The 26,880-nt window shown below is 40.3% G+C and overlaps 1 protein-coding gene across 4 annotated transcripts in view; it reads right to left on the bottom strand.

Moving 5' to 3' along the window:
• The window catches only part of C7H1orf112 (chromosome 7 C1orf112 homolog), a 674,745-nt gene that overhangs the window by 84,067 nt on the left and 563,798 nt on the right, over positions 1–26,880 (bottom strand). For 3 of the 4 annotated variants that reach the window (XM_044302156.1, XM_044302158.1, XM_044302157.1), the window contains 2 exons: positions 8,440–8,553; positions 6,269–6,373 (listed from right to left, as the gene is read on the bottom strand). In XM_044302156.1, coding sequence (XP_044158091.1) covers positions 6,269–6,373; positions 8,440–8,553 — 219 coding nt within the window. The remainder of the gene's footprint in view (positions 1–6,268; positions 6,374–8,439; positions 8,554–26,880) is intronic. The other variant, XR_006390915.1, reaches the window with a different exon arrangement.

Here is a 26,880-nt window from a genome sequence, read left to right as displayed (position 1 = left end):
GACTGAGTCTGGAGTAGAAACATTCAGAGTCACCGTGTACAGGCGTGTGCAGGAAATGGGCTACAGGTGCCGCATTCCCCAGGTCAAGCCACTTTTGAACCAGAAACAGCAGCAGAAGCGCCTGACCTGGGCTACAGAGAAGCAGCACTGGACTGTTGCTCAGTGGTCCAAAGTACTTTTTTCAGATGAAAGCAAATTTTGCATGTCATTCGGAAATCAAGGTGCCAGAGTCTGGAGGAAGACTGGGGAGAGGGAAATGCCAAAATGCCTGAAGTCCAGTGTCAAGTACCCACAGTCAGTGATGGTCTGGGTGCCATGTCAGCTGCTGGTGTTGGTCCACTGTGTTTTATCAAGGGCAGGGTCAATGCAGCTAGCTATCAGGAGATTTTGGAGCACTTCATGCTTCCATCTGCTGAAAAGCTTTATGGAGATGAAGATTTCATTTTTCAGCACGACCTGGCACCTGCTTACAGTGCCAAAACCACTGGTAAATGGTTTACTGACCATGGTATTACTGTGCTCAATTGGCCTGTCAACTCTCCTGACCTGAACCCCATAGAGAATCTGTGGGATATTGGGAAGAGAAAGTTGAGAGACGCAAGACCCAACACTCTGGATGAGCTTAAGGCCGCTATCGAAGCATCCTGGGCCTCCATAACACCTCAGCAGTGCCACAGGCTGATTGCCTCCATGCCACGCCGCATTGAAGCAGTCATTTCTGCAAAAGGATTCCCGACCAAGTATTGAGTGCATAACTGAACATAATTATTTGAAGGTTGACTTTTTTGGTATTAAAAACACTTTTCTTTTATTGGTCGGATTAAATATGCTAATTTTTTTAGATAGAAATTTGGGGTTTTCATGAGCTGTATGCCAAAATCATCAATATTAAAACAATAAAAGGCTTGAACTACTTCAGTTGTGTGTAATGAATCTAAAATATATGAAAGTCTAATGTTTATCAGTACATTACAGAAAATAATTAACTTTATCAATATATGCTAATTTTTTTAGAAGGTCCTGTATAAAAGTGAATTGCATCCAGACTGCTAAACAAATGAATACTGATAGTGTTGTGCACCATTAAGGGCTCAAGCACATGAGCATATATTTTTCGGTGTCCGTACAGTTTTCTTTGCGGCCCATATGCGGAACTATTCACTTCAATGGCTGCAACAAAAAAAAAACTGGCAAAAAAACTGAAATGACTCATGAAATGTGCATTCTGAGTTCGTATGTCTGCATGGCCATTCTGCAAAAAAAAAATATTATAATTTAAGTAGAACATGCCCTATTATTGTGCGTTCTATAAGGGGCTGGCCGTTCTGTTCTGCAAAATTCTAAGTTCTAGATCTGCAATTTGTGGACCACAAAACAGCCAATGGTCCTGTGTAGAGATCAGTGAATCTAAGTTGACAAAGTGGAATTCCATCCGAATTTCAGGAAAAATTTTATTTGCACCGAATCCGAATTTCCTCACGCTTCGTGGTAACGAATCACATTTTTTCGTAAAACGGCTGCAGTGTTAGGACATGTTTATTTTATTCAGGAAAAACGTTTTTTTCCTAAAACGTGCAGTGTTAGGACATGTAGCAAAGAACTCTGGGAACGAGAGATCACCCACAAGGCTATGCATTCAGCCAATCAGCAGCCAGACAGCCCCGTGATGTCACAGCCCTATAAATAGCCTCAGCCATCTTGGCTTCAGCCATTTTCCAGTGTACTTAGTGCAGGGAGAGACGTTAGCAGGCGCTAGGGAAAGTGGTAGAAAATACATTTTTTTTTTGGCTGAATAGAAGTTCAGGGGAAGATCATTAGAAGTATAGCCTTTTTGGGGGTGTATTAGGGGAAAAAAAAGGCTTATTAGACGTTCAGCTGTGCAGTTATAAGCTCTAAAGGCTTTTTTTGGGTATATTAGTGGGGGAAAAGGGCTTATTTGCCGTTCAGCAGTGCAGTTATATGTTCTAAAGCCTTTTTTATTGTGTATTAGTGGGGAAAAAAGGGCGTATTAGCCGTTGTTGCGGTGTAGTAACAAAATAACAGCCTTTTTAGTGGTGAATTATGTCAGAAAAAAATTGAGCAGGAAGGAATCCCTACGGTTAAGGCCTATACAAATCACATTACAGATTTGTACATGAACATTATGGTAGCCATGTTGTTTGATTGCTCTATGGTCAAAGTGAGTTGAATTTCCCAGACAGAGAATTGCATAGAAAGTCATGAATCTTTATATAAACATTCTCAGGTTGTAAATTGTGGGAAGTCAGACAGATACCATTAAGATGTTTCTTGCCTTTAGAGCGATAACAAGAAAGGAAATGTTTAAAGATTTTTTTTTCCTCAATACATAGAAAGAATATAACTTTAATATTCATTGTAATAATCGTCGTAGCTATATCGTGATTGTATAGCGATATTATATATGTTTATGTTTAAGAAACTGAAATCAAGTATAATTCAGTAGTCTGAATATATCCATTGAGTATATAGAATTAAGTGGGACATATATTGTTAAGTGTCTAAAGAATGTGAAGGTAAGGAAATCAAGTGGTGAGGTAGAGTTTGTTTAAAATCGTATATCGAGATGTATGACAGTTGGTATACATCGGTGTCTTTCTTATCTTATTTAAAATTATGTCTCAGACTTTGGTCAAAGGTTATGTTTTTTGTCAAATTAAAAGAAAATAGAAGATTTGATTGTAATTACACACATTTTTAATTGAACCCTAGTTCATGTGATGGTAATAAGTAGGTGGCAAGTATTGAAAAAAATACAAAATGATGTAATTAGTCACATGGAAAATCCGGTCAAGCCACTTTTTAGGAGAGGGATAAAGATAGCATGAGGGGACACACAGGGGATCCACAACAAGATGACAAAGACACGAGCAGAGATCAGAGGAAAAATAGGACCTGATCTTACTTCAATTCTGAACCTTGACGCCGATTTCTTCCAGACAGATTAATCCTGAATCTCTAGTATAGTATACATTTCTGTCTGGATATTAGGCAACTAATTAGCCATATAAATATTTATTCAAAAAGACCATATTGTTCTTTGTAGGATCTAGATTTATTTGAGATAATTGTAACTGCAGTATCAATTGTGCCCTTTTCCAACATAGGGAGATAAATATATACAGTTGACATATACAATTATATAATCCCCAGAGACTTGATTTTAGTTCCAGTCAATGGTCTGGTTGAATATACAGTACAGACCAAAAGTTTGGACACACCTTCTCATTCAAAGAGTTTTCTTTATTTTCATGACTATGAAAATTGAAGATTCACACTGAAGGTATCAAAACTATGAATTAACACATGTGGAATTATATACATGACAAAAAAAGTGTGAAACAACTGAAAATATGTCATATTCTAGGTTCTTCAAAGTAGCCACCTTTTGCTTTGATTACTGCTTTGCACACTCTTGGCATTCTCTTGATGAGCTTCAAGAGGTAGTCACCTGAAATGGTTTTCACTTCACAGGTGTGCCCTGTCAGATTTAATAAGTGGGGTTTCTTGCCTTATAAATGGGGTTGGGACCATCAGTTGCGTTGTGGAGAAGTCAGGTGGATACACAGCTGATAGTCCTACTGAATAGAATTTGTATTATGGCAACAAAAAAGCAGCTAAGCAAAGAAAATCGAGTGGCCATCATTACTTTAAGAAATGAAGGTCAGCCAGTCCGAAAAATAGGGAAAACTTTAAAAGTGTCCCCACGTGCAGTCACAAAAACCATCAAGCACTACAAAGAAACTGGCTCACATGCGGACCGCCCCAGGAAAGGAAGACCAAGAGTCACCTCTGCTGCGGAGGATAAGTTCATCCGAGTCACCAGCCTCAGAAATCGTAGGTTAACAGCAGCTCAGATTAGAGACCAGGTCAATGCCACACAGAGTTCTAGCAGCAGACACATCTCTAGAACAACTGTTAAGAGAAGACTGTGTGAATCAGGCCTTCATGGTAGAATATCTGCTAGGAAACCACTGCTAAGGACAGGCAACAAGCAGAAGAGACTTATTTCGGCTAAAGAACACAAGGAATGGACATTAGACCAGTGGAAATCTGTGCTTTGGTCTGATGAGTCCAAATTTGAGATCTTTGGTTCCAACCACCGAGTCTTTGTGCGATGCAGAAAAGGTGAATGGATGGACTCTACATGCCTGGTTCCCACCGTGAAGCATGGAGGAGGAGGTGTGATGGTGTGGGGGTGCTTTGCTGGTGACACTGTTGGGGATTTATTCAAAATTGAAGGCATACTGAACCAGCATGGCTACCACAGCATCTTGCAGCAGCATGCTATTCCATCTGGTTTGCATTTAGTTGGACCATCATTTATTTTTCAACAGGACAATCACCCCAAACACACCTCCAGGCTGTGTAAGGGCTATTTGACCATGAAGGAGAGTGATGGGGTGCTGCGCCAGATGACCTGGCCTCCACAGTCACCGGACCTGAACCCAATTGAGATGGTTTGGGGTGAGCTGGACCGCAGAGTGAAGGCAAAAGGGCCAACAAGTGCTAAGCATCTCTGGGAACTCCTTCAAGACTGTTGGAAGACCATTTCAGGTGACTACCTCTTGAAGCTCATCAAAAGAATGCCAAGAGTCTGCAAAGCAGTAATCAAAGCAACCTAGAATATGACATATTTTCAGTTTTTCACACTTTTTTGTTATGTATATAATTCCATATGTGTTAATTCATAGTTTTGATGCCTTCAGTGTGAATCTACAATTTTCATAGTCATGAAAATAAAGAAAACTCTTTGAATGAGAAGGTGTGTCCAAACTTTTGGTCTGTACTGTACTTCCCTCCAGAGGTAATCATAGTGGCCAAAATTTAAAGTAGGGGACGGAGAATTTGATTTTGCAATAGATTTTTCATATTCTCAACAGCAGTTTATAGGGAATCAATTTCAGTATGGATCGCATTAAGTTTGATATCCTCATGTCTCACAAATCTCATGAGATTTAAGCACCATTAACTGAGGATTTAATTCAGTTCTATCACAAATTCCTGTGACTATATAAAAGTAGAATTATTTTTTTATTTTTTGTATATATTTTTGGAATGTGGTTTAATCGCACCATACTCTGGTATCACTAGACATCAGTCTCTCTAATATGAGAATTTTGTAAACCAAGTCCAGGTGTAGCTGGCTTGTCTCTATTATCGTCTCCAGATACTGTCATCACTTTGTCTGGTCTACTTTTGCCTTTGTATGCCTCAATTTTAAAACAAATACAAAATGGTGCAGGGGATAGAGTAAATTTGAGACATATCTAATAGTAATATCCGATCATAAATTTAAAGAGTCAGTATGCACGGCTGAACAAGATTCAAAGTCAAAGTAGAAAAAGCCAGCTCACCAAACATAGACAATCATTAACAAACTTTATATGTTCAGAAGTTGCTACTGCAGAAAATAAGTTTTATTGATCCAGCATGTAAATAAAATTCAACTTTATTTCAACATAATATGGGGCACAACGTCATCTGTATTCATTTAATTTGCACATATCTAAGCATGAAAGTTGCTAGTCTGAATTGTAACCATCGGTATTCGCTGTAAAACATCAGTGAGTCATTGTTACAAACTATCAGCCAATTGAGAATGATTTACGCTATACAGGAGCAAATTCAGATCACATATTACACCAGTTGTGTTATATAATTATTGAGATTCCAACCGTGAGGACCCAGCAGTGGAAATGTGGACCAGGATTATACGTTATTGGCGATATGATTTTAATGTTCCTGATTAACTATATATTGATGGCAATATTTTAATACGTTGTCTTACAGGATTTCTGGAGAATCGGCCATTTGATTTTATTTACTTAAACAAAAATGCTAAGCCTTAATTACCAAAACCATAAGGGGTTAAAACTAACTTCAGATTCATTTCTCATGCCTTTAATATTTTTATTTACTTAACTGTTTCTTTACGGTTTAAAGAGGACATGTCACTTGTTACTACTCGTTATGGAAATACAACATGCTAATTACCTTAGCAGCTGAATCATCACCGAGTTGATTCTTCTTCTTTTACATTCAGCTTTTCTAATTCTGCTGCAATCATTGCAAATAATTCTGGCACCCTATACCAGTGAACTATCAGGTGAGTGGTCTCCATCTCTTAGCGTCAATAAAATGTCACCCTTGCAATTGACAATGTGCACTGGGGACAGAACACTTGACAATTCATTGCTATCATCAAAGAAAGGTACATAATAAAATAATACATTGGCTTTGCAAATACCTCAGCAAATTGAGTGAAGGCTTCTAATGCATGTTGTTTAATAATCCATGTTTGATCTGCAAGAAGAAGTGAAAATAATCCAGAAACTTTTGACAGTACTGAAACCTAAAAAAGATAAATAAATTAAAAATAAAAAAATAAAAATGCAATTAGCATTTCTAAGCACTATTGTAAATCATAATACTTAATACAGCATATTTGGGAAATATTCTATGCACATTATTACCATAATGTCATGCTCACAGTAAGACTAAATTTATTTTTTAATTTGGAACACAGTGAAAGGTATTACAACTATTTTTTTGCATTCTGAAGATGCATACAGAACTGTAAAAACATTTTAGGCAGGTGTAGGCAAAAATAGAAGTGTAAATAGTTTTTTTATATTATGCAAAGTAAAAGAACAAAAGAGAAATGAAAATCAAATCAATATTTAGTGTGACCACTGTTTGCCTTCACAACAGCATCAATTCTTCTAGGTACAGTTGGACACAGTTTTTGAAGGAATTTGGCAGAGAGTTTGCTCCCGATATCTTGGAGAATTAATAATAGGGTTTCTGTGGATGTAGGCTTACACGGAGATAGTTCTCAATGACATTGGCAGAATAAACTCTTAGCCAATCCTACACCTCCCTGATGGTATTGCATGATGAATAACTACCTGCCTGTATTTCTAAGCATTGAGAACACCATTAATCCTGACCAAATCTCCAATGTCATTTTCTTAAAATCTAGTGCACAGCAGTAAGGCCCCACAAATCCCTGTCCTCAACATAGAGTCTGTCTGGAAGTCCATGAAGACACAAAAGGATTTCAGCAAGTCTACATCCACAGAAGATCTGTGGTTAGTTCTCTGAGATGTTTGGAACAATCTTTCTGCTGAGTTCCTTCAAAAACTGTGTGCAAGTGTACCTAGAAGAACTGATGCTGTTTTAAAGGCAAATGGTGGTCACAGCAGATATAGATTTTATTTAGATTTATCTTTTGTTCATTCACTTTGCACTTTAAGACAAAAATGAACTATTAACACTTCTATTTTTGAAAGCATTCTTAATTTGCAGCATTTTTCCACAGCTATTTAAAACTTTTGCACAGTATTGTATGTCTCAGCTGAGGAGGCAGGGATTACTTCTAAGGCCCCTTTGACACGGGCGAGATTTCCGCGCGGGTGATATGCATGAGGTGAACGCATTGCACCCGCACTGAATCCGAACCCATTAATTTCTATGGAGCTGTGCACATGAGCGGTGATTTTCACTCATCACTTGTGCGTCGCGTGAAAATCACAGCATGCTCCTCTTTGTGCATTTTTCATGTAACGCAGGTCCCATAGAAATGAATGGGGTTGCGTGAAAATCGCAAGCATCCGCAAGCAAGTGCGGATGCGGTGCGATTTTCACCCACGGTTGCTAGGTGACGATCGGGATGGGGACTCTATCATTATTATTTTCCCTTATAACATGGTTATAAGGGAAAATAATAGCATTCTGAATACAGAATGTATAGTACAATAGGGCTGGAGGGGTTAAAAAAATAAAATAAAATTAACTCACCTTAATCCACTTGTTCGCGCAGCCGGCATCTCTTCTGTCTTCTTTTGTGAGGAATAGGACCTTTGATGACGTCACTACGTTCATCACATGGTCTGTCACATGATCCATCACCATGGTAAAAGATTGTGTGATGGACCATGTGATGAGCGTAGTTAAGTCATCAAAGGTTCTATTCCTCCCAAAAGAAGACAGAAGAGATGCCGGCTGCGCGAACAAGTGGATTAAGGTGAGTTAAAAAAAAATTTAACCCCTCAAGCCCTATTGTACTATTCAGAATGCTATTATTTTCTATTATAACCATGTTATAAGGGGAAATAATACAATCTATACAACCTTGAACCCAAACCTGAACTTCTGTGAAGAAGTTCGGGTCTGGGTACCACATTCAGTTTTTTATCACGCGCGTGCAAAACGCATTGCGCCCGTGCGATAAAAACTGAACAACGGAACGCAATCAAAACTGAATGCAATTGCATACCTACTCTTGCGGGTTTGCCGCAATGCACAGGGATGCATCCGGACCTAATCCGGACACGCTCGTCTGCAAGGGACCTAAGAGTTGGAACAGTTGTGATAAGAATGTGATAAGAATGTAATAAAATTTTATGCAAAAGCTACCTGGACCTCCTGAGTTATAATAATTCTTCCAAGACGTGATAAAAAGTGTAAAACTGCAAACTTCACATGTGATGGGGAGTCTTCTTGACAAAGGGATGAAATAAAGCAGACAACCTTAAAAATATCAAAAGCAGTTATCATGTGGTTGGTTTAACACTGATGCCTGAAGTCACTTTATTGGTATATTATAGATTAGAGATTGTGATACACCTTTTATTTCAGTTTTAGGCTCCATTCAGACGTCCATAGAATGGGTCCGCATCCGTATCAGAATGCGCTGTGCTGTCCACATCAGCATTTCCGGAGCGCTTCCCCGATCTTCCAGTCCGCAGCTCCGGAAAAAAATAAGCATGTCCTATTCTTGTCCGCAATTGCGGACAAGAATAGGCATTTTTATGGGGGTGCCAGCAGGGTGTATTGCGGATCCGTAATGCACTACGGACATCTGAATGGAGCATTACTGTGTGATATTTAAAGTCATATGGTCAAATAATGGCGCGAATTTAGCAAAACTCGCATTTCATACACCAGATCTACTTTGTGCTTGAATGAGATTTGCTTAATTTACTAGGAGAAGCCTCATAACCTCTCCAAGACCAAGCCAGTTTTCACTGTAAGGACCAAGCCACATTTTACAATTCTGACATGTTTCAGTTTATGTGGTAATAACTTTGGAATGCTTTTACAGTGCTTGCCCATAATTATTCATACCCCCTGGCAAATTTTGACTTAAAGTTACTTTTATTCAACCAGCAAGTAATTTTTTGATGGTAAATGACATAGCTGTCTCCCAAAAGAGAATAAGACGATGTACAAGAGGCATTATTGTGGAAAAAAATAAACATTTCACAGCTTTTATTTACATTTGAGCAAAAAATACAAGAAGTCCCGCACTGTGGAAAATCCCAGAGGATGTGGTCGGAAGCCAAAAGTGACACCTGTGCTGGCCAGGAGGATAGAGAGGTGAAAAAGAATCCAAGGATCACCACCAAGGCCATCCTGGTGAATCTGGGATCTGCTGGTGGCAATGTCTCAAGGCAGACAATCGAACTGACTGCACACTACTGGGTTACACTTCTCCAGATAAGGCACACAAAAGCTCGCTTGGCCTTTGCAAAAGCTCATCTGCACAAAGACGACGACTTCTGGTCTTGTGTGTTATGGTCAGATGAAACAAAAATGTATTGTTTGGTCTCAAGGCAGACAATCGAACTGATTGTCTTCATTTGGCGTAAAAAAGGAGAATCCTTCAACCCAAAGAACACCATCACCACTGTCAAACATGGTGGTGGGACCCTAATGCTTTGGGGGGTGTTTTTCAGCCAATGGACCAGGGAACCTAATCACAGTAAACAGCTCCATGGAAAAAGGGGATTCTCAACAATAACGCTAGGCAGTCTGCAGAGAAACTTGGCCTTGGGCACCAATGGACATTTCAGCATGACAATGACCCAAAACACACAGCAAAAGTGGTGAAGAAATAGTTAGCAGACAACAACATTAACATTTTGGAGTGGCCCAGCCAGAGTCCATACTTGAATCCAATTGAGAATCTGTGGAGGGAGCTAAAGATCAGGTTGATGGCAAGAAGACCATCCAACCTGAAAAATTTGGAGCTCATTGCTAGAGATTAATGGGCAAAAATACCTGTGGAGACATGCAAAAAGCTGGTCTGCAATTATAGGAAGCGTTTGATTGCTGTAATAGCCAATAAAGGCTTTTCTATTGATTATTGAGAAGGGTATGAATAATTTTGGATTGGACACTTTTTGCTTAAATGTAAAAAAAAAAGCTGAGAATTTTTTTTTCCCATAATAATGCCTCTTGTACATAGTTTTATTATCTTTTGGGAGATACCCATGTCATTTCCCGTAAAAAAATTACTTGCTGGTTGAATAAAAGTAACTAAGTAAAAGATTGCCTGGGGTATGAATAATTATGGGCAGCACTGTAGGTATACAAGTGATTCTGAGAGTGTTTTCTTGTGTCAATTATTCTCAATATGATTTACCTTTATTTATTTTAAAAAAATCCCCAATTTATTGAAAATTTGGAAAAATTCACTATATTCTGAATGTGAATTTCTATGCGTTTAAGACGGATAGTAATAACTCATGAAATAGATTACTTTACATTCACCATATGTCTACTTTATTTTGGCACCATTTTGTATTTTATTTTTTATTTTTTAGAAGGCTTTCAACCCACTTTTTTTAAGGTCCAATTCAGGTATAAGGTCACTTTGTGGGGCTTACATCGTAGAAATAGCCCACAAATGACTCAATCTTAGAACCTATTCCCCTCAAATAATTTAAAACTGATTTTACAAACTCTGTTATCCCTTTAGGTTCTCCACAAGCATTAAAGGGGTTGTCAAGTTATTTTTTTTATTCTATGTTTCTAACTAGGCAAATGTAACAGCTTTCCAATTAACTCACTTTATCTCCAGTGGCTGGTTCCTCAGATTTCACTGAGGGTCACATGACCTGTGATGTCAGCTTCTCTCCCTACTCTGATAATGTTCCTGCACAAGCCTGAGAGATCTGTACACCAGACGTCAATGTGCTGGCCACGCCCCCTGCACTCTCATCACTGTGCTGGCCACGCCCCCTGCACTGTTGGCTGCTTCTTATTGCTCTCCCAAGATTCTTAACCCCTTCAGCTGCACAGACTCAGGGCTGAAGTGTTTAGTGTGTAACTGCAGGCAGTAAGGAGACAAATGCTGGACACAGGAGCTGAAAGAGAAGTTCTACAGAGCATTGCAGGTAGGGGGAAGATCCTGTGTGCATTAGCAGTGTCATTGTACAGCTAGGACTTGTAGTTCTATACATACAACATGCTGCTGAGTCTCCCAGCAGGCAGACATGTCACTCAGGGCAGTACTTGTATTCACTCTCTTAGCAGTGTCATTATACAGCTGGGATTTGTAGTTCTACACATACAAGGGCCAGAATAGAACCAGGGAAATGAGGAAATAGATATTGCTTTGCCTAAAACTTGCTTGGCTTACGTATATATCGCTGACCATCAGATTTACATTGCTATATCTTTTTTTTACATAACTCGGACAACCCCTTTAAAAGAAAAAGGGAGATGAAATTCAAAAGTTTCAGAATTTCCTTTTGAATTCATATTTTCCAGTAAAGCAGCAAGTGTTAACAGCAAAACAAACTTCAACATTTATTACAATGATTCTGCAGCTTACAGAAATACCCCATTTGTGTGCATAAACTGCTGCAAGAGCACAATGTAGGGCTCAGAAGGGAAAGAGCACCATATCGTTTTTGGAGAGCAGATTTTGCTAGAATAGTTTTTGGGTGCCATGTCACATTTGAAGAGAACCTAAGGTACTCCTACAGTAGAAACCTCTCATAAGTGACCCCATTTTAGAAACCACACTCCTAAAGGATTTTATTGAGGGGTGCAGTGACCGGTTTGAGCAAACAGACATACAATACAATTTAGAATCACTTAAGAAACAACAATTTTGTTAAGCAATTTGTAGTACACAGAAACATCCCATGTGTATTTGTATCTTCTGTTTGAGTACTCAACAGGTATCAGAAAGGAAGGACCACCATATAGTTTTTGGAGGGCAGATTTATTTATTTTTTTATGGTTTTCTGGCACCATGACATTTCTTAGAATTTAGAAACATTTGGCTTTGAAAATGAAACCTTTTATTTTTTTCCAATACAATGTTGCTTTAGCCCCACAAGGGGTAACATGATTTAAAAAACAAAAGACCGCACAATTTGTTTTACACAATTTCGACTGAATACAGTGACACTTCACGTGGGTGTGCCACAGTAATCAAAAGGGACAGAGCACAATATGCTTTGGAGGGAAGATTTTTCTGGCAAGGTTTTTGGGCACCATGTCACATTTGCAGAAACACTACAGTACAAAACCCCCAAAAAGTGACCCAATTTTGAAAATTACACCCCCACAGAAATTTTTAAGGAGTGTAGTGAGCACTTTGAGACAACAGGTGTTTCACAGAATTTAGGAACGCTTAGCCATGAAAAATTTCATTTTTTCTAGTGAAATGTTGGTTTAGCCCCAGATTTTTCATTTTCACAAGCGATAACAGGAGAAAAGGGACAACACAATTTGTTACCCATTTTCTTCTGAATACAACAACATATGTACTACCATATGTGGTTATACACTGCTGTTTGGTCACACTGCAGGGTTAAAAAGAGAAAGAGCATGATGAGCATGCACTGCAATCACCACTTCCCCATCCTCTGGAACTCATGAGCATAATGGAAGAACTCATTAGTTTTTGCCCCATTAGACACAGTAACATTGTTCCCCCAAAGTGGGGGAAACAGTGAGTTCAATAGGGCAAAAAATACGGTACATCTTTTTGATTGCTCAATATTACCTATTTAGTGAGGTGACTAAAAAGTAGCTGCTCTGGCAGTTTTTTTGTTTGTTTTTTTACCTTATGTGGTAGATCATGTAATATTTTTTTTTTGGCAAGTCTTATCAAGTAAAAGCATTATTGAAAATGAAAAATCTTGTTTTTATATTGCCATTTTCTGAAAAGCCATATTTATTTATTTATTTTGCAATGGTCTCATGTGGGGGTTTGTTTTCTGTGGTAACGTTTGCATTGACTTATTATACAAAAGGTCATCCAGACCACAAAAATCCCTTTGATGTATATAAAACTAATTCTTTAATTGTACCTTTGAAACTAAACCTACAGACGACAGATCATGAACAATTAAAACTATCAGGAACTGGCAATATGTCACTTGTGGTCTTGGAATTGCTGGGAGGACTGAGTGGGTGCTTTATTTGTCTGTGTGTTTATGGATATTATTACCACATTGTGTTATATGGAGTGGACCCTAACACTAGTTCCTACCTGTTATGGGCCATGACAGCCACACAAAGTCCAGGGAGCGCAGGTACAGCATGCACGCCAGGCACACTCTGCTTTTAACCCCGTCCGGTGCCATTACAGCTTCCATCGGATCCAGGGATGCATGTACTAACATGCATGCTGATCCCACTATATACTTCTCCTGGAGCCAAATGGCTACTGTTAGGCTCCCTGGACTTTGTGTGGCTGTCATGGCCCATGACAGGTAGAAACTAGTGTTAGGGACCACTCATAGAGGCGACCTTGACGTGGTGAGTGGCTTATTACGCTTTGGCCAAAATGTACACCAATGCCTCATTCAACATCCAGCATAGAGGCAGGGCAGAGTGCTGGTTGCAGAGTGCGATTGCATTTGTGTTTTTACGTTTGTATGTGTATTTCGCCATAGCTATCTGCACCTGCATACAGGGTTGTGCTGACTGAACCCCCACATTTTTTTCTTTGTAGTATATATTGGAGGCGTGGTGATCTCCATGCAGTCATGCACACCTGACCAGTTAGTCGGCCCTGGAGGCTGGTTTTAAAGTCAGTATAAGTGAGCCTACCAGTAGCCATTTGGCTCCAGGAGAAGTATATAGTGGGCTCAGCATGCGTTTTGGTACTTGCATCCCTGAATCCGATGGAAGCGGTTATGGCACCGGACGGGGTTAAAAGCAGAGTGTGCCTGGCATGCATGCTGTACCTGCGCTCCCTGGACTTTGTGTGGCTGTCATCGCCCATAACAGGTAGGAACTAGTGTTAGGGACCACTCAGAGGCGACCTTCACGTGGTGAGTGGCTTATTACGCTTTGGCCAAAATGTACACCAATGCCTCATTCAACATCCAGCATAGAGGCAGGGCAGAGTGCGATTGCATTTGTGTTTTTACGTTTGATTGTGTGAACACTAGCAGTGAATTTGTACGTGGTGAGACAAATAGCCACATTATATGAACACTGGCAGCGAATAATCTGCAGGTGGTGATATATAGCCACATTGTATGAACGCTGGCAGTGAGTTATTTGAATGAGGCGATACAAATGGCCACAGTGTATAAAGGCCGCAAGTGAGCAATTTGAATGTGGTAATACAAATAGCCACAGTACATGAACGCTGGCAGGGAACAATTGATATGTGGTAATACAGACAGCCACATTGTGTGTGCACCTAGTGAATTGAGCAGAAAACTGCCAAATAGTGTTGTGCAGACTTATAATAAACAGTGTGGCTGCCTGATTGCTAATTTGTTATAAGGGGCTACTGTGGATGATGATAGATGGATGTGAGTCTGTTCCATATAACACAATGTGGTAATAATATCCATAAACACACAGACAAATAAAGCACCCACTCAGTACTCCCAGCAATTCCAAGACTACAAGTGACATATTGCCAGTCCCTGATGGTTTTAATTGTTCATGATCAATCGTCTGTAGGTTTAATTTTAAAAGGTAGAATTAAAAAAGAGTTTTATATACATCACTGTCTGGATGACCTTTTGTATAATAAGTGAATTTTCATCCCGAGGGCTACAACCTAGGGCTCATTTTGTTGTTAACGTTTGCATTGATAACATTTTGGGGTACATACAACTTCTTGATCGCTTGGTATTAAGTTTTTTTTTTTGTGAGGCAAGGTGACAAAAATGACTTTTTTTTTTTTTTTTATGGCGTTCACCCAAGGGAGTAGATCATATGAGATTTTTATAGAGCCATTTGTTATGGATGCTGCGATACCCAACGTGTAACATTTAACTTGAAACTTGTTTTTTGTTAATTTTTTTTACACTTTTTATTTTTGTCCCACTATGGGACTTTTCAGGGTGTGATCCCCATTTCAATGCAGTACAATACATGCTGTATTGTGTTGCACTGAACTGTCAGTTTCGCACTGACAGTAGTGTAGGAGAACCAGCGTAGGAGCCCCCTCCCTCTGCAATCGGAAGGGTTAATTTAGTGGCATTAATGTTTTCAGCTATACCAGCGGAAACAAAAATGGTCTGGCTGTTACTGGAGCAATCAAAAGTCTTATATACCCCAAAAAATAAAAAGTTACCTCATCCTCCAAGATCGCCAGAAAAATAAAAATATGCCTACCAGAAAATGGTGACGCAAATACATTTTTTCTTACAAAAAAGCTGTGTGTAAAAGTGGTAAAAAAAAAATACAGTTAGGTCCATAAATATTTGGACATAGACAACATTTTTCTAATTTTTGTTCCGTACATTACCACAATGAATTTTGAAAAAAACAATTCAAATGCAGTTGAAGTTCAGACTATCAGCTTTAACCGCCTCCGGACCGCCTAACGCAGATGTGCGGTCCGGAGGCGGCAGCCCTGCGCAGAGTGTTGCATATACGCGTCATCTTGCGAGGGCCGAGATTTCCTGTGAACGTGCGCACACAGGAACAGAAGGTAAGCGAGTGGATCTCCAGCCTGCCAGCGGCGATCGCTCGCTGGCAGGCTGGACATGTGATTTTTTTTAACCCCTAACAGGTATATTAGACGCTGTTTTGATAACAGCATCTAATATACCTGCTACCTGGTCCTCTGGTGGTCCCTTTTGTTTGGATCGACCACCAGAGGACACAGGTAGCTGTGTAAAGTACCACAAAACACTACATTACACAACCCCCCCCCGTCACTTATTAACCCCTGATCACCCCATATAGACTCCCTGATCACCCCCCTGTCATTGATCACCCCCCTGTCAGGCTCCGTTCAGACATCCGTATGATACATGGATCGGATCCGCAAAACGCATACGGACGTCTGAATGGAGCCTTACAGGGGGGTGATCAATGACAGGGGGGGTGATCACCCCATATAGACTCCCTGATCACCCCCCTGTAAGGCTCCATTCAGACATTTTTTTTGGCCCAAGTTAGCGGAATTTTATTTTATTTTTCTTCTTACTAAGTCTCATATTCCACTAACTTGTGTCAAAAAATAAAATCTCACATGAACTCACCATACCCCTCACGGAATCCAAATGCGTAAAAATTTTTAGACATTTATATTCCAGACTTCTTCTCGCGCTTTAGGGCCCCTAAAATGCCAGGGCAGTATAAATACCCCACATGTGACCCCATTTCGGAAAGAAGACACCCCAAGGTATTCCGTGAGGGGCATATTGAGTCCATGAAAGATTGAAATTTTTGTCCCAAGTTAGCGGAAAGGGAGACTTTGTGAGAATAAAAAATAAAAATCAATTTCCGCTAACTTGTGCCAAAAAAAATAATAATTCTATGAACTCGCCATGCCCCTCATTGAATACCTTGGGGTGTCTTCTTTCCAAAATGGGGTCACATGTGGGGTATTTATACTGCCCTGGAATTTTAGGGGCCCGAAAGCGTGAGAAGAAGTCTGGGATCCAAATGTCTAAAAATGCCCTCCTAAAAGGAATTTGGGCCGCTTTGCGCATCTAGGCTGCAAAAAGTGTCACACATCTGGTATCGCCGTACTCAGGAGAAGTTGGGCAATGTGTTTTAGGGTGTCATTTTACATATACCCATGCTGGGTGAGAAAAATATCTAGGTCAAATGCCAACTTTGTATAAAAAAAATGGGAAAAGTTGTCTTTTGCCAAGATATTTCTCTCACCCAGCATGGTTATACTCACTTCTCCTGAGTACGGCGATACCAGATGTGTGACACTTTTTTGCAGCCAAAGGGCAAAGTGCACCTTTCGGATTTCGATGGCCATTTTTTACACATTTTGATTGCAAAGTACTTCTCACACATTTGGGCCCCTAAATTGCCAGGGCAGTATAACTACCCCACAAGTGACCTCATTTTGGAAAGAAGACACCCCAAGGTATTCCGTGAGGGGCATGGCGAGTTCCTAGAATTTTTTCTTTTTTGTCGCAAGTTAGTGGAATATGAGACTTTGTAAGAAAAATAAAAAAAATTAAAATCATCATTTTTTTCCGCTAACTTGTCACAAAAAATAAAAAGTTCTATGAACTCACTATGCCCATCAGTGAATACCTTAGGGTGTCTACTTTCCGAAATGGGGTCATTTGTGGGGTTTGGGCATTGTAGAACCTCAGGAAACATGACAGGTGCTCAGAAAGTCAGAGCTGCTTCAAAAAGTGGAAATTCACATTTTTGTACCATAGTTTGTAAACTCTATAACTTTTACCCAAACCATTTTTTTTTTGCCCAAACATTTTTTTTAATCAAAGACATTTAGAACAATAAATTTAGTGAAAAATTTATATATGGATGTCGTTTTTTTGCAAAATTTTACAGCTGAAAGTGAAAAATTTCATTTTTTTTTGCAAAAAAATCGTTACATTTTGATTAATAACAAAAAAAGTAAAAATGTCAGCAGCAATGAAATACCACCAAAATAAAGCTCTATTAGTAAGAAGAAAATGAGGTAAAATTAATTTGGGTGGTAAGTTGCATGACGGTGCGATAAACGGTGAAAGTAGTGTAGTGCAGAAGTGTAAAAAGTGGCCTGGTCATTAAGGGGGTTTCAGCTAGCAGGGTTGAAGTGGTTAATTCAGTGGGTTGAATTAAATGATTGCATAAAAATGTGAGGAACTAAAGCACTTTTTAAACTCCATCCCTTCATTTCAGGGCCTCAAAAGTAATTAGATAAATTAGATAATAGTAAATAAAAAGTTAATTTCTAATACTTCGTTAAAAACCCTTTGTTGGCAATGACTGCCTTAAGTCTTGAACTCATGGACATCACCAGACGTGGTGTTTTCTCCTTTTTAATGTTTTGCCAGGCCTTTACTGCAGTGGTTTTCAGTTGCTGTTTGTTTGTGGGCCTTTCCGTCTGAAGTTTAATGCATGCTCCATTGGGTTCAGATCAGGTGACTGACTTGGCCATTAAAGAATATTTCACTTCTTTGCTTTAATAAACTCCTGGGTTGCTTTGTCTTTATGTTTTGGGTCATTGTCCATCTGTATTATGAAACGCTGACCAATAAGTTTGGCTGCATTAGCGCACACTGTATGTCTCTGAAAACCCCAGAATTTATCGAGGTGCTTCTGTCCTGTGTCACATCATCAATAAACACTAGGGACCCAGTGCCCCTGGCAGACATGCATGCCCAAGCCATCACACTGCCTCCGCCGTGTTTTACAGATGATATGGTATACTTTGGATCATGTACCATGCCGTCGCCAATCTTTTTTCTTTCTATCATTCTGGTAGAGGTTGATCTTGGTTTCCTCTGTCCAAAGGATGTTCTTCCAGAAGTGTGGTGTTGTTTTTTTTAAGATAATTAAAAAAAAAATCAAAGTCCAGTATTGCCATCTTACTATTGAGGCGTATTTACTTTCATGCAGTCTTCTCTTTATGGTAGATTTGGATATTGATACGCCTATATCCTGGAGATTGTTGTTCACTTAGTTGGCTGTTGTGAAGGGGTTTCTCTTCACCATGGTAATTATTCTGCGATAATCCACCAATGTTGTCTTCAGTGGGCGTCCAGGTCTTTTTGCATTGTTGAGGTCACCAGTGCTTGCTTTCTTTCTCAGGATGTACCAAACTGTAGATTTTGCCACTCCTAATAGTGTAACAATTTCTTGGATGTTTTTTTTTCTGTTTTTCGCAGGTGAAGGATTGCTTGTTTCACCTGCATGGCGAGATCTTTTTACCGCATGTTTACTTCTCAGCAAAATCTTTAAAATGCAAACACCACACCTCAAATTAACTCCAGGCCTTTTATGTGCTTAATTGAGAATGAAATAACGAAGGAATAGCCCACACCTGGCCATGAAACAACCTTTGAGTCGATTGTCCAATTACTTTTGGTCCCTTTAAAAACAGGGTACCACATGTAAAGGAGCTGAAAGTCCTAAACCCTTCATCTAATTTTAATGTGGATACCCTCAAATGAAAGCTAAAAGTCTGGACTTTATGTCCATTTCCAATATATAACTATAACTTAAATATGTTTAGGTAATAAAAATAAAATGTGTGTCAGTGTCCAAATATATATGGACCTAATTGTATATACAATTGGTACCTGACCAGCATAATAAAGTTAATGTAATTTTTCCACTTGGCGTACGCCACAATTATAAAACCCAAAAAGCAGTTACAAAATTGCCGCCTTTTCTTTATCCTGCTTGCCAAAAACTGAAATAAAAAGTGATAAAAAAGTCGTATGTACCCCAAAATAGAACCAATAATGATGACAACTCATCTCACAAAAAATAAGCCCTCCCACAGCTCTATCTAGATAAAAATAAAGTAAAGTATATTTCTCAGAAAATGGCTGTACTGGTAACCTGGAGGCTGTTCAAAAGCAACATGGCACCCGTAAACCAATCCATCAAAATCTGCGCTGCAAAAGCCAAATGGTGGTCTTTCCCTTCTAAAACCTGCACTGTAACCAAATAGTAGTTTATGTCCAAATGTATGGCATTTCCATATCCAGTAGAACCAACCTAACAATTTAAAGGGCATGGTGTGTTTCACATTACATGAGCTGGGCACAACATATTGGGCACTGAAATGCCATATCTGTGGACAACTTGCAATTTTAATTTTGCACAGTCTGCAAAAAACCTGTGGGGTGAAAATGCTCACTCCTTGAGGGGTGTAGCTTCCAAAATGGGGTCACTTCTAGGGCGTTTAATTTATTATTTCACCCAATAGCCTCTACAGTTGTCAGCCAGCACAAGATGCATAAATCACCATAATGTGACTCAAATGAGCATGGTGCTCTTTTACGCCTGAGCCCTATTGTATGTCCAGGCAAAAGATTAGGGCCATATGTAGGGTGTTTGTAAAACCACGAAGCATGGAATAATAATAAGAGGGCTAACTTTTCACACTGGTATACATTGGGAACACCACATTGGGCACTAAAATGGCATATCAGTGTAAAAATTCCAATTTTCATGTTGCACCATCTACTATTAATTGATGTTTGCAAAACACTGGTGGGATCAAGATGCCCACTACATTCATTGGTAACTTCTGAGGAATGTGGTTTCTAAAATGGGGTCACTTCTAGGGGTTTCTTATATTTATTTTTTGTCGAACAGTGCTATATAAAGCACCACACTAAGCCAAAAAAGTACATGATACTCTCTCTTCTGAACCCTGCAGTGTGCCCATAGAGTACTTTATGACCACATATAGGGTGTTACTGTATTCAGGCGAAAATGAGTATTGGCTGCCAAGGCCAATAAGATAATGGGTTGCATCAAAAGGGGCATAGATGCCCGTGATAAGAGCATAGTCCTACCACTTTACAAATCGCTAGTCAGACCACACATGGAGTACTGTGTACAGTTCTGGGCTCCTGTGAACAAGGCAGACATAGCAGAGCTGGAGCGGGTCCAGAGGAGGGCAACTAAAGGAATAACAGGAATGTGGCAACTACAGTACCCTGAAAGATTATCAAAATTAGGGTTATTCACTTTAGAAAAAAGACAACTGAGGGGAGATCTAATTAATATGTATAAATATATCAGGGGTCAGTACAGCGATCTATCCCATCATCTATTTATCCCCAGGACTGGGACTGTGACGAGGGGACATCCTCTGCGTCTGGAGGAAAGAAGGTTTGTACGGATTCTTTACGGTAAGAACAGTGAGACTATGGAACACTCTGCCTGAGGAGGAGGTGGTGATAGTGAGTACACTAAAGGAATTCAATAGGGGCTTGGATGTATTTTTGGAGTGTAATAATATTGCAGAGTATAGCTACTAGAGAGGGGTCGTTAAACCAGGGAGTTATTCTGATTGCCTGATTGGAGTCGGGAAGGAATTTTTTATTCCCCTAAAGTGGGGAAAATTGGCTTCTACCTCAGTTTTTTTTTTTTGCCTTTCTCTGGATCAACTTGCAGGATAACAGGCCGAACTGGATGGAAAAATGTCTTTTTTCGGCCTTATGTACTATGTAATTGTGGGGGTACCTCAGAGTCTCTACAAATCTGACATAACACCTAAAAATTATTCCAGTGAAATTTGTCATCTGGCACTTCTTCCACTCCAAGCCCCATGCGTGCCCATACAACAGTTTACGAGCAGATATGGGGTGTTGCCATATTTAGAAGAAAATGGGTCACAAATTGTGGGGTGCATTTTTTTACTGTTACCCCATGTAAGATTAAAAACTGTGACAATGTGACATTTTCTTGAAAAATATGTAATTTTGTGGTAATGAATAGAGGTTTGTTTTGCTGTTTTTCATGGTTTTGTATTAATTGAGATAAATACCTTTACTTGCAGGGTATCCCTGCTGATGCTGCCACCAGGAGACACCAGGGTTTCTCAATGGGCGTATCCTTCTCCCTGGCTGTGCGGCAATCCAATCACAGTGGAGAGCATCACAGCCAGGGAGAAATTAAGAGAAAATGGAGAACAGCACTCTGAAAGTTCCGGTGCCAATCAAAGGCTAAAATAGCCACAATTCATGTAGTAGAAATTGAGGCACTCAGGTTTTGGTTGCATTTAAGATTTTTTTTTTTTATTCATGCATTATTTTCATGTTCCAGTTGCCCAATTTATGCCGAAATCAGAAAAATAGAAAAAGCTGACCGGATGTTTCGGTCTCAAACGGACCTTTCTCAGCGGTCATAAATAATTTTATCTGTGAACCACAGGTACATAGGATATATCGTCATTGACAACCGGTATCAAAAACATAGAAAATGAAAAAGAAAATAAAAGAATCTATGCATAGAAAAAAGAAAAAAACTATATACAGTGGATGGAGGAACAATTTGATATTTATCAGGAGGTATATCATATATACATGACTGCAGACAAAAATTGATTGAAATATAATGCACATGATTAAAGATAATAGCAGGTTCTGGTATCAAATCAATGATATTCCCATGATCATAACAGACTCCTCCTCTAATATGTGATATACAGGCAAAAAGTTAAACAGATCTAGCTGTCAGCATTTGTAAAGACATGGCAAGTTCCTGAAAGAGAAGGCATACGATTAGGTACCTGTGTGGCATATGGAGTAATCGGCAATAAAATCTACAAAAAAATGTAACATTCTACTGCATTTTTCTTTAACTTTTGTGGCACACCAAAAGTGTTAAAGTTTGTAAAATCAGTTTAGAATAATTTTAGTGGTGCAATTTCCAAAAGGGGCACACATTTTTGGGGTTTAAACTGTAGGGGTACTTCAGGGTGTTTTCAAGAGGGACATGATGCTTGAAAATGATTCCAGTGAAATCTGCCCTCCAAAAACCATATGGCATTCAAAATTGACATTTTCTTGAAAAATATGTAATTTTTCATTTTCATAGACAAGATTTAGTAAATTCTTTAAAATGCTTGTTGGGTCAAAGGGCTCAGGACATCCCATGAAAAATTCCATAGCAGTGTAGTTTCCAAAATGGGGTGTAGGGATTTTCTCTGGTAGGCAGGGTAAGTGTACGCAATACAGAGGCAAAACCACGGTTGAAAAGCAAAAGTCAGTGTTTATTCACACAAAAAGGCAGAAAAGAAACACAATACTTGGCAGGGCCCTGGTGTTAATTCACACCACAGGAATCCTCGTGTTAATTCACACAGCAAAAGTCCACAGAACTCAAAAACACGTCACCTGGCAGTCCACAGCAGGCTTCTGCATTCAAAATTATCCCCGGAGACATTGAGGTCTGCCAGCTCAGGCCTCTGAGGAAAGTCCTCCATGTCTCCCACCATTACACTCAGCGGGGTTGTCTCCTCCTTTCCACCAAAGTGGCAGTCACCCATACCGCTGGCCCTTCGGACTTAGGTTCCCAGGGTTCTGGTCTCCCCCCTGAGCCGGGCCACTCTGCTAGGGTTACATCTGTCTCATGTGTATCAGTCACTCTCGGAACAGGCCACAGAGCTGTGAAACCCGGGAAGTCTCTCTCTACTATAAGTTCATAATGTAGGTTGGTTATTACCACCTACCGGAAACCGTAGACAGAGACACCATAGCAGTAGGATAGTCTTTTAAGTCCCCATGTATACACATGACTCCGACCTTACGGCTAGTGTACTTAGCAGAGCATACCATGGAAGCCCTTACCAGGGTCACCAGACTTCCTGAGTCCAACAGAGCCTCCGCTGGAGTGTTTCCCACCTCAACCTGGCACAGGTGGTTCAGAGGCTCCGGAGCGCCCGCTGGAACTGGACCAGCACATTCACCCCCAGTCTTGCCAAAATCTTCCTCTTTACCTTTGCGTAGTTGGCTGTTTAAGCACCCGGCAAGTCTAAAAACACCCGCTGGGAGAGACAACCTCAGCCCACTGGTCTTGTGGCAGCTTTTCCCTGGTAGCCACTTTCTCATACATCGCCAGGTAGGTCTCAACGTTGTCTGCGGGGGTCATTTTAGGGATTGCTGCATGGACTGCTTTCCGAGTTTCGTGTACGCTTGGGGTTGCTCATGCTGTCTGCAAAGCCATTATGTGTTGTAGCAACAACTTGTGGGTCTCTGCTGCTGCTTATTAGCGTTGCGTTGCTGCAGGTTAGCCTCCACGAGGGCCTTCATAACCGCCTCTATTTTGTCACGCGACACCAGTTTGAATCTAGCTGGTTTGATAAATGACATACAACCGTGTGCAAATCAAAAATATTTCGGCGTTCACGCCAGCCTCACTGCACTTGCCCACTCCAAGCCATTAATTGTAGGGATTTGCTCTGGTAGGTAGGGTAAGCTGACGCAATACAAAGGCAAAACCACGGTTGAAAAGCAAGTCAGTGTTTATTCACACAAAAAGGCAGAAAAGAAACAATACTTGGCAGGGCCCTGGTGTTAATTCACACCGCAGGAATCCTCGTGTTAATTAACACAGCAAAAGTCCACAGAACTAAAAAACACGTCACCTGACAGTCTACAGCAGATCTTTAGGGCGCCTGGCTTCCAGCTGGCAGCTCTCAGCCTTGCAGTATGGCAGAACTCCTCAGCTCCCAAAACACAGAGCTCCACTATCACCTGGAGGTTCATTTCCCTCTCAGCTGAGCTGCTGGCTGGGTTTTTAAACCCCAGCCCAAAACCTGGCCTGGACATGGGGAACAGCTACCCACCCTGCTCTTTGGCTAGGTTAAAAATATTTTTTTTTTCTTTTCTGTTAACCACAGGGAAAAACTGATTAAAATTGAAAATCTACAAAAAAATATATATTTATATAAAAAGTTGAAAACCTTGATAGGACACTTTGGGATTCCAAATCCAATAGGAATATGGAAATGCAGTCTTAAGAACTGCATGTGTTGCAACATGATCACCCAGGGACTAAAGGAGATACAGATTCCCACAGCAACAACACCAAAACACCAGAATGACACATGGAAAATCAGACACGAACTCCATTGTGGCACTAGAAATGTGGTGTATCTCCTTACGTGTCCCTGTCATTTGAAATATGTATGCAGAACGACACAGACAGTTAGGGAAAGGATGAATGAGCATCGCTCAAATATCCAACGAGGCATCCTCACTCACAGTGTCTCTCGGCATTATTTTGATAAACATGACAGTGACCCGTCTTCTCTAAGGCCCCTTTAACACGAGCGAGTATTCCGTGCGGGTGCGATGCGTGGGTTGAACGCATTGCACCCGCACTGAATCCTGACCCATTCATTTCTATGGGGCTGTTCACATGAGCGGTGATTTTCACGCATCACTTATGCGTTGCGTGAAAATCGCAGCATGCTCCTCTTTGTGCGTTGCAGAGCGATAATCCACGTAACGCAGGCCCCATAGAAGTGAATGGGGTTGCGTGAAAATCGCAAGCATCCGCAAGCAAGTGCGGATGCGGTGCGATTTTCACGCATGGGTTCTAGGTGACAGTCTATTCACTGTATAATAAATAATAATAATAGCATTCTGACTACAGAATACATAGTATAATAGTGCTGGAAGGGTTAAAAAAATAAAAACATTAACTCACCTTATCCTCTTGTTCGCGTAGTTCGTTCCCGGTCTGTTCTTTGCTAGCTGTGGGCTTGGGCTAAAGGACCTTTGATGACGTCAGATCACATGCTCCATCACCATGGTGATGGACCATGTGATTGGAGCATGTGATCTGACGTCACCACAGGTCATTCAGCCCAAGCCCACAGCTAGCAAAGCACAGACCGGGAACGAACTACGCGAACAAGAGGATAAGGTGAGTTAACTTTTTTATTTTTTTAACCCTTCCAGCACTATTATACTATGCATTCTGTATTCAGAATGCTACTATTTTCCCTTATAACCATGTTATAAGGGAAAATAATACAATCTTCAGAACATCAATCCCAAGCCTGAACTTCTGTGAAGAAGTTCGGGTTTGGGTACCAAACATGCGCGATTTTTCTCACGCGAGTGCAAAACGCATGACAATGTTTTGCACTCGCGCGGAAAAATTGCGCATTTTCCCGCAACGCACCCGTCTCTTATCCGGGCAAAAAACATGACGCCCGTGTGAAAGAGGCCTAAGAGTTTCACCTTTAGAACATATCCCATCATCCTATCAACAACTGTGCCAGAAAGAGATGTACTGGATATATGTTCTAAATACACTTTCCCCTTTTGGACTCAATGAGTCCCTTCAGTATTCTAATTACTAGATCCCCTCTCCCTTCCTTTTAGCCGCGAGTATGATTATAATACCCATCTAGCAACCTATGTCCTCAGCTCTATACCCCAAATCCACGTGACAGGTTCCCTTTAAGTGTAGGTAAAAGTGATGCAGACGCCTGAAACATCAGAAATCTGTAGACTTGTCAAACTAGCTACCGCCATAGTGTAGCAACTCCTCCTGAAGGGGAGAATGTGGTTATCAGAGAAATGCACAAGTGGCCAGAGACTGGCGCCAGTAAAAGGACTGTGATGTGTATGCCCATTACGACGAAGGTACCCAAAAAAATAACATCAGCACAGGAACTCCAGAGCAGTAATACACTAACCCAAGAAAGTGCGAGTGCAAATACTCTTCTTGTGGAAGGGGAAAAGTAGAGAGTGAGTTGCGTCTCAGTAACAAATCAGCTACTAGCGGAGACAGCACAACCGCTCGGTCTGGTGTTGGGAGTAATGAAGTCATCTCACAGCACAAGAACTGCATAGGAATGTCTGCTACAGTAGGACGTCAGTGCAACAATTCAATCTCCTAAGAAGGACAATGCTAATGTTGTCACAGCATAACTTGTTAGCGCAAATGCCCCAGTTCTGAAGGGAACAATGCGGTAGACAAGTGCCATAGAAACTAGAAGGTTAAGCCAGGTGAATAACTAGTGCACACTAGAAGTGAGTACACTATCAGCTATAGAATGCCATGCCATTGCAAATACCTGGTCTGTTGATAGAAGTAATGCAAACCATAAGTGGACTTGTCAACTGTCACCAAGTGCCGGCATAAAGATGACACCTGTTGGAGCTACAGCATCTATTGGCAGCGTAAATAGAGCAAGAAACCATCTGAGAGGGAAATTAAATTACCACACCTAGGACGAGGGATCGACCGATATTGATTTTTTAGGGGCGATACCGATCATTTGTGAACTTTCAGGCCAATAATTTATACCGATATTCTGGGGATTTTCATTTTTGAAAAAAATTAATAAATTCCTACACAAATCTGCAGAAAATGAATAGGTTTATTGTTAACGTG

The sequence above is a fragment of the Bufo gargarizans genome, chromosome 7 (genome assembly GCF_014858855.1).
Source record: "Bufo gargarizans isolate SCDJY-AF-19 chromosome 7, ASM1485885v1, whole genome shotgun sequence".
Classification (NCBI taxonomy): domain Eukaryota; kingdom Metazoa; phylum Chordata; class Amphibia; order Anura; family Bufonidae; genus Bufo; species Bufo gargarizans.
The sequence above is the reverse complement of the archived record's forward strand: the minus strand, read 5'-3'. Positions and strand labels throughout refer to the sequence as shown.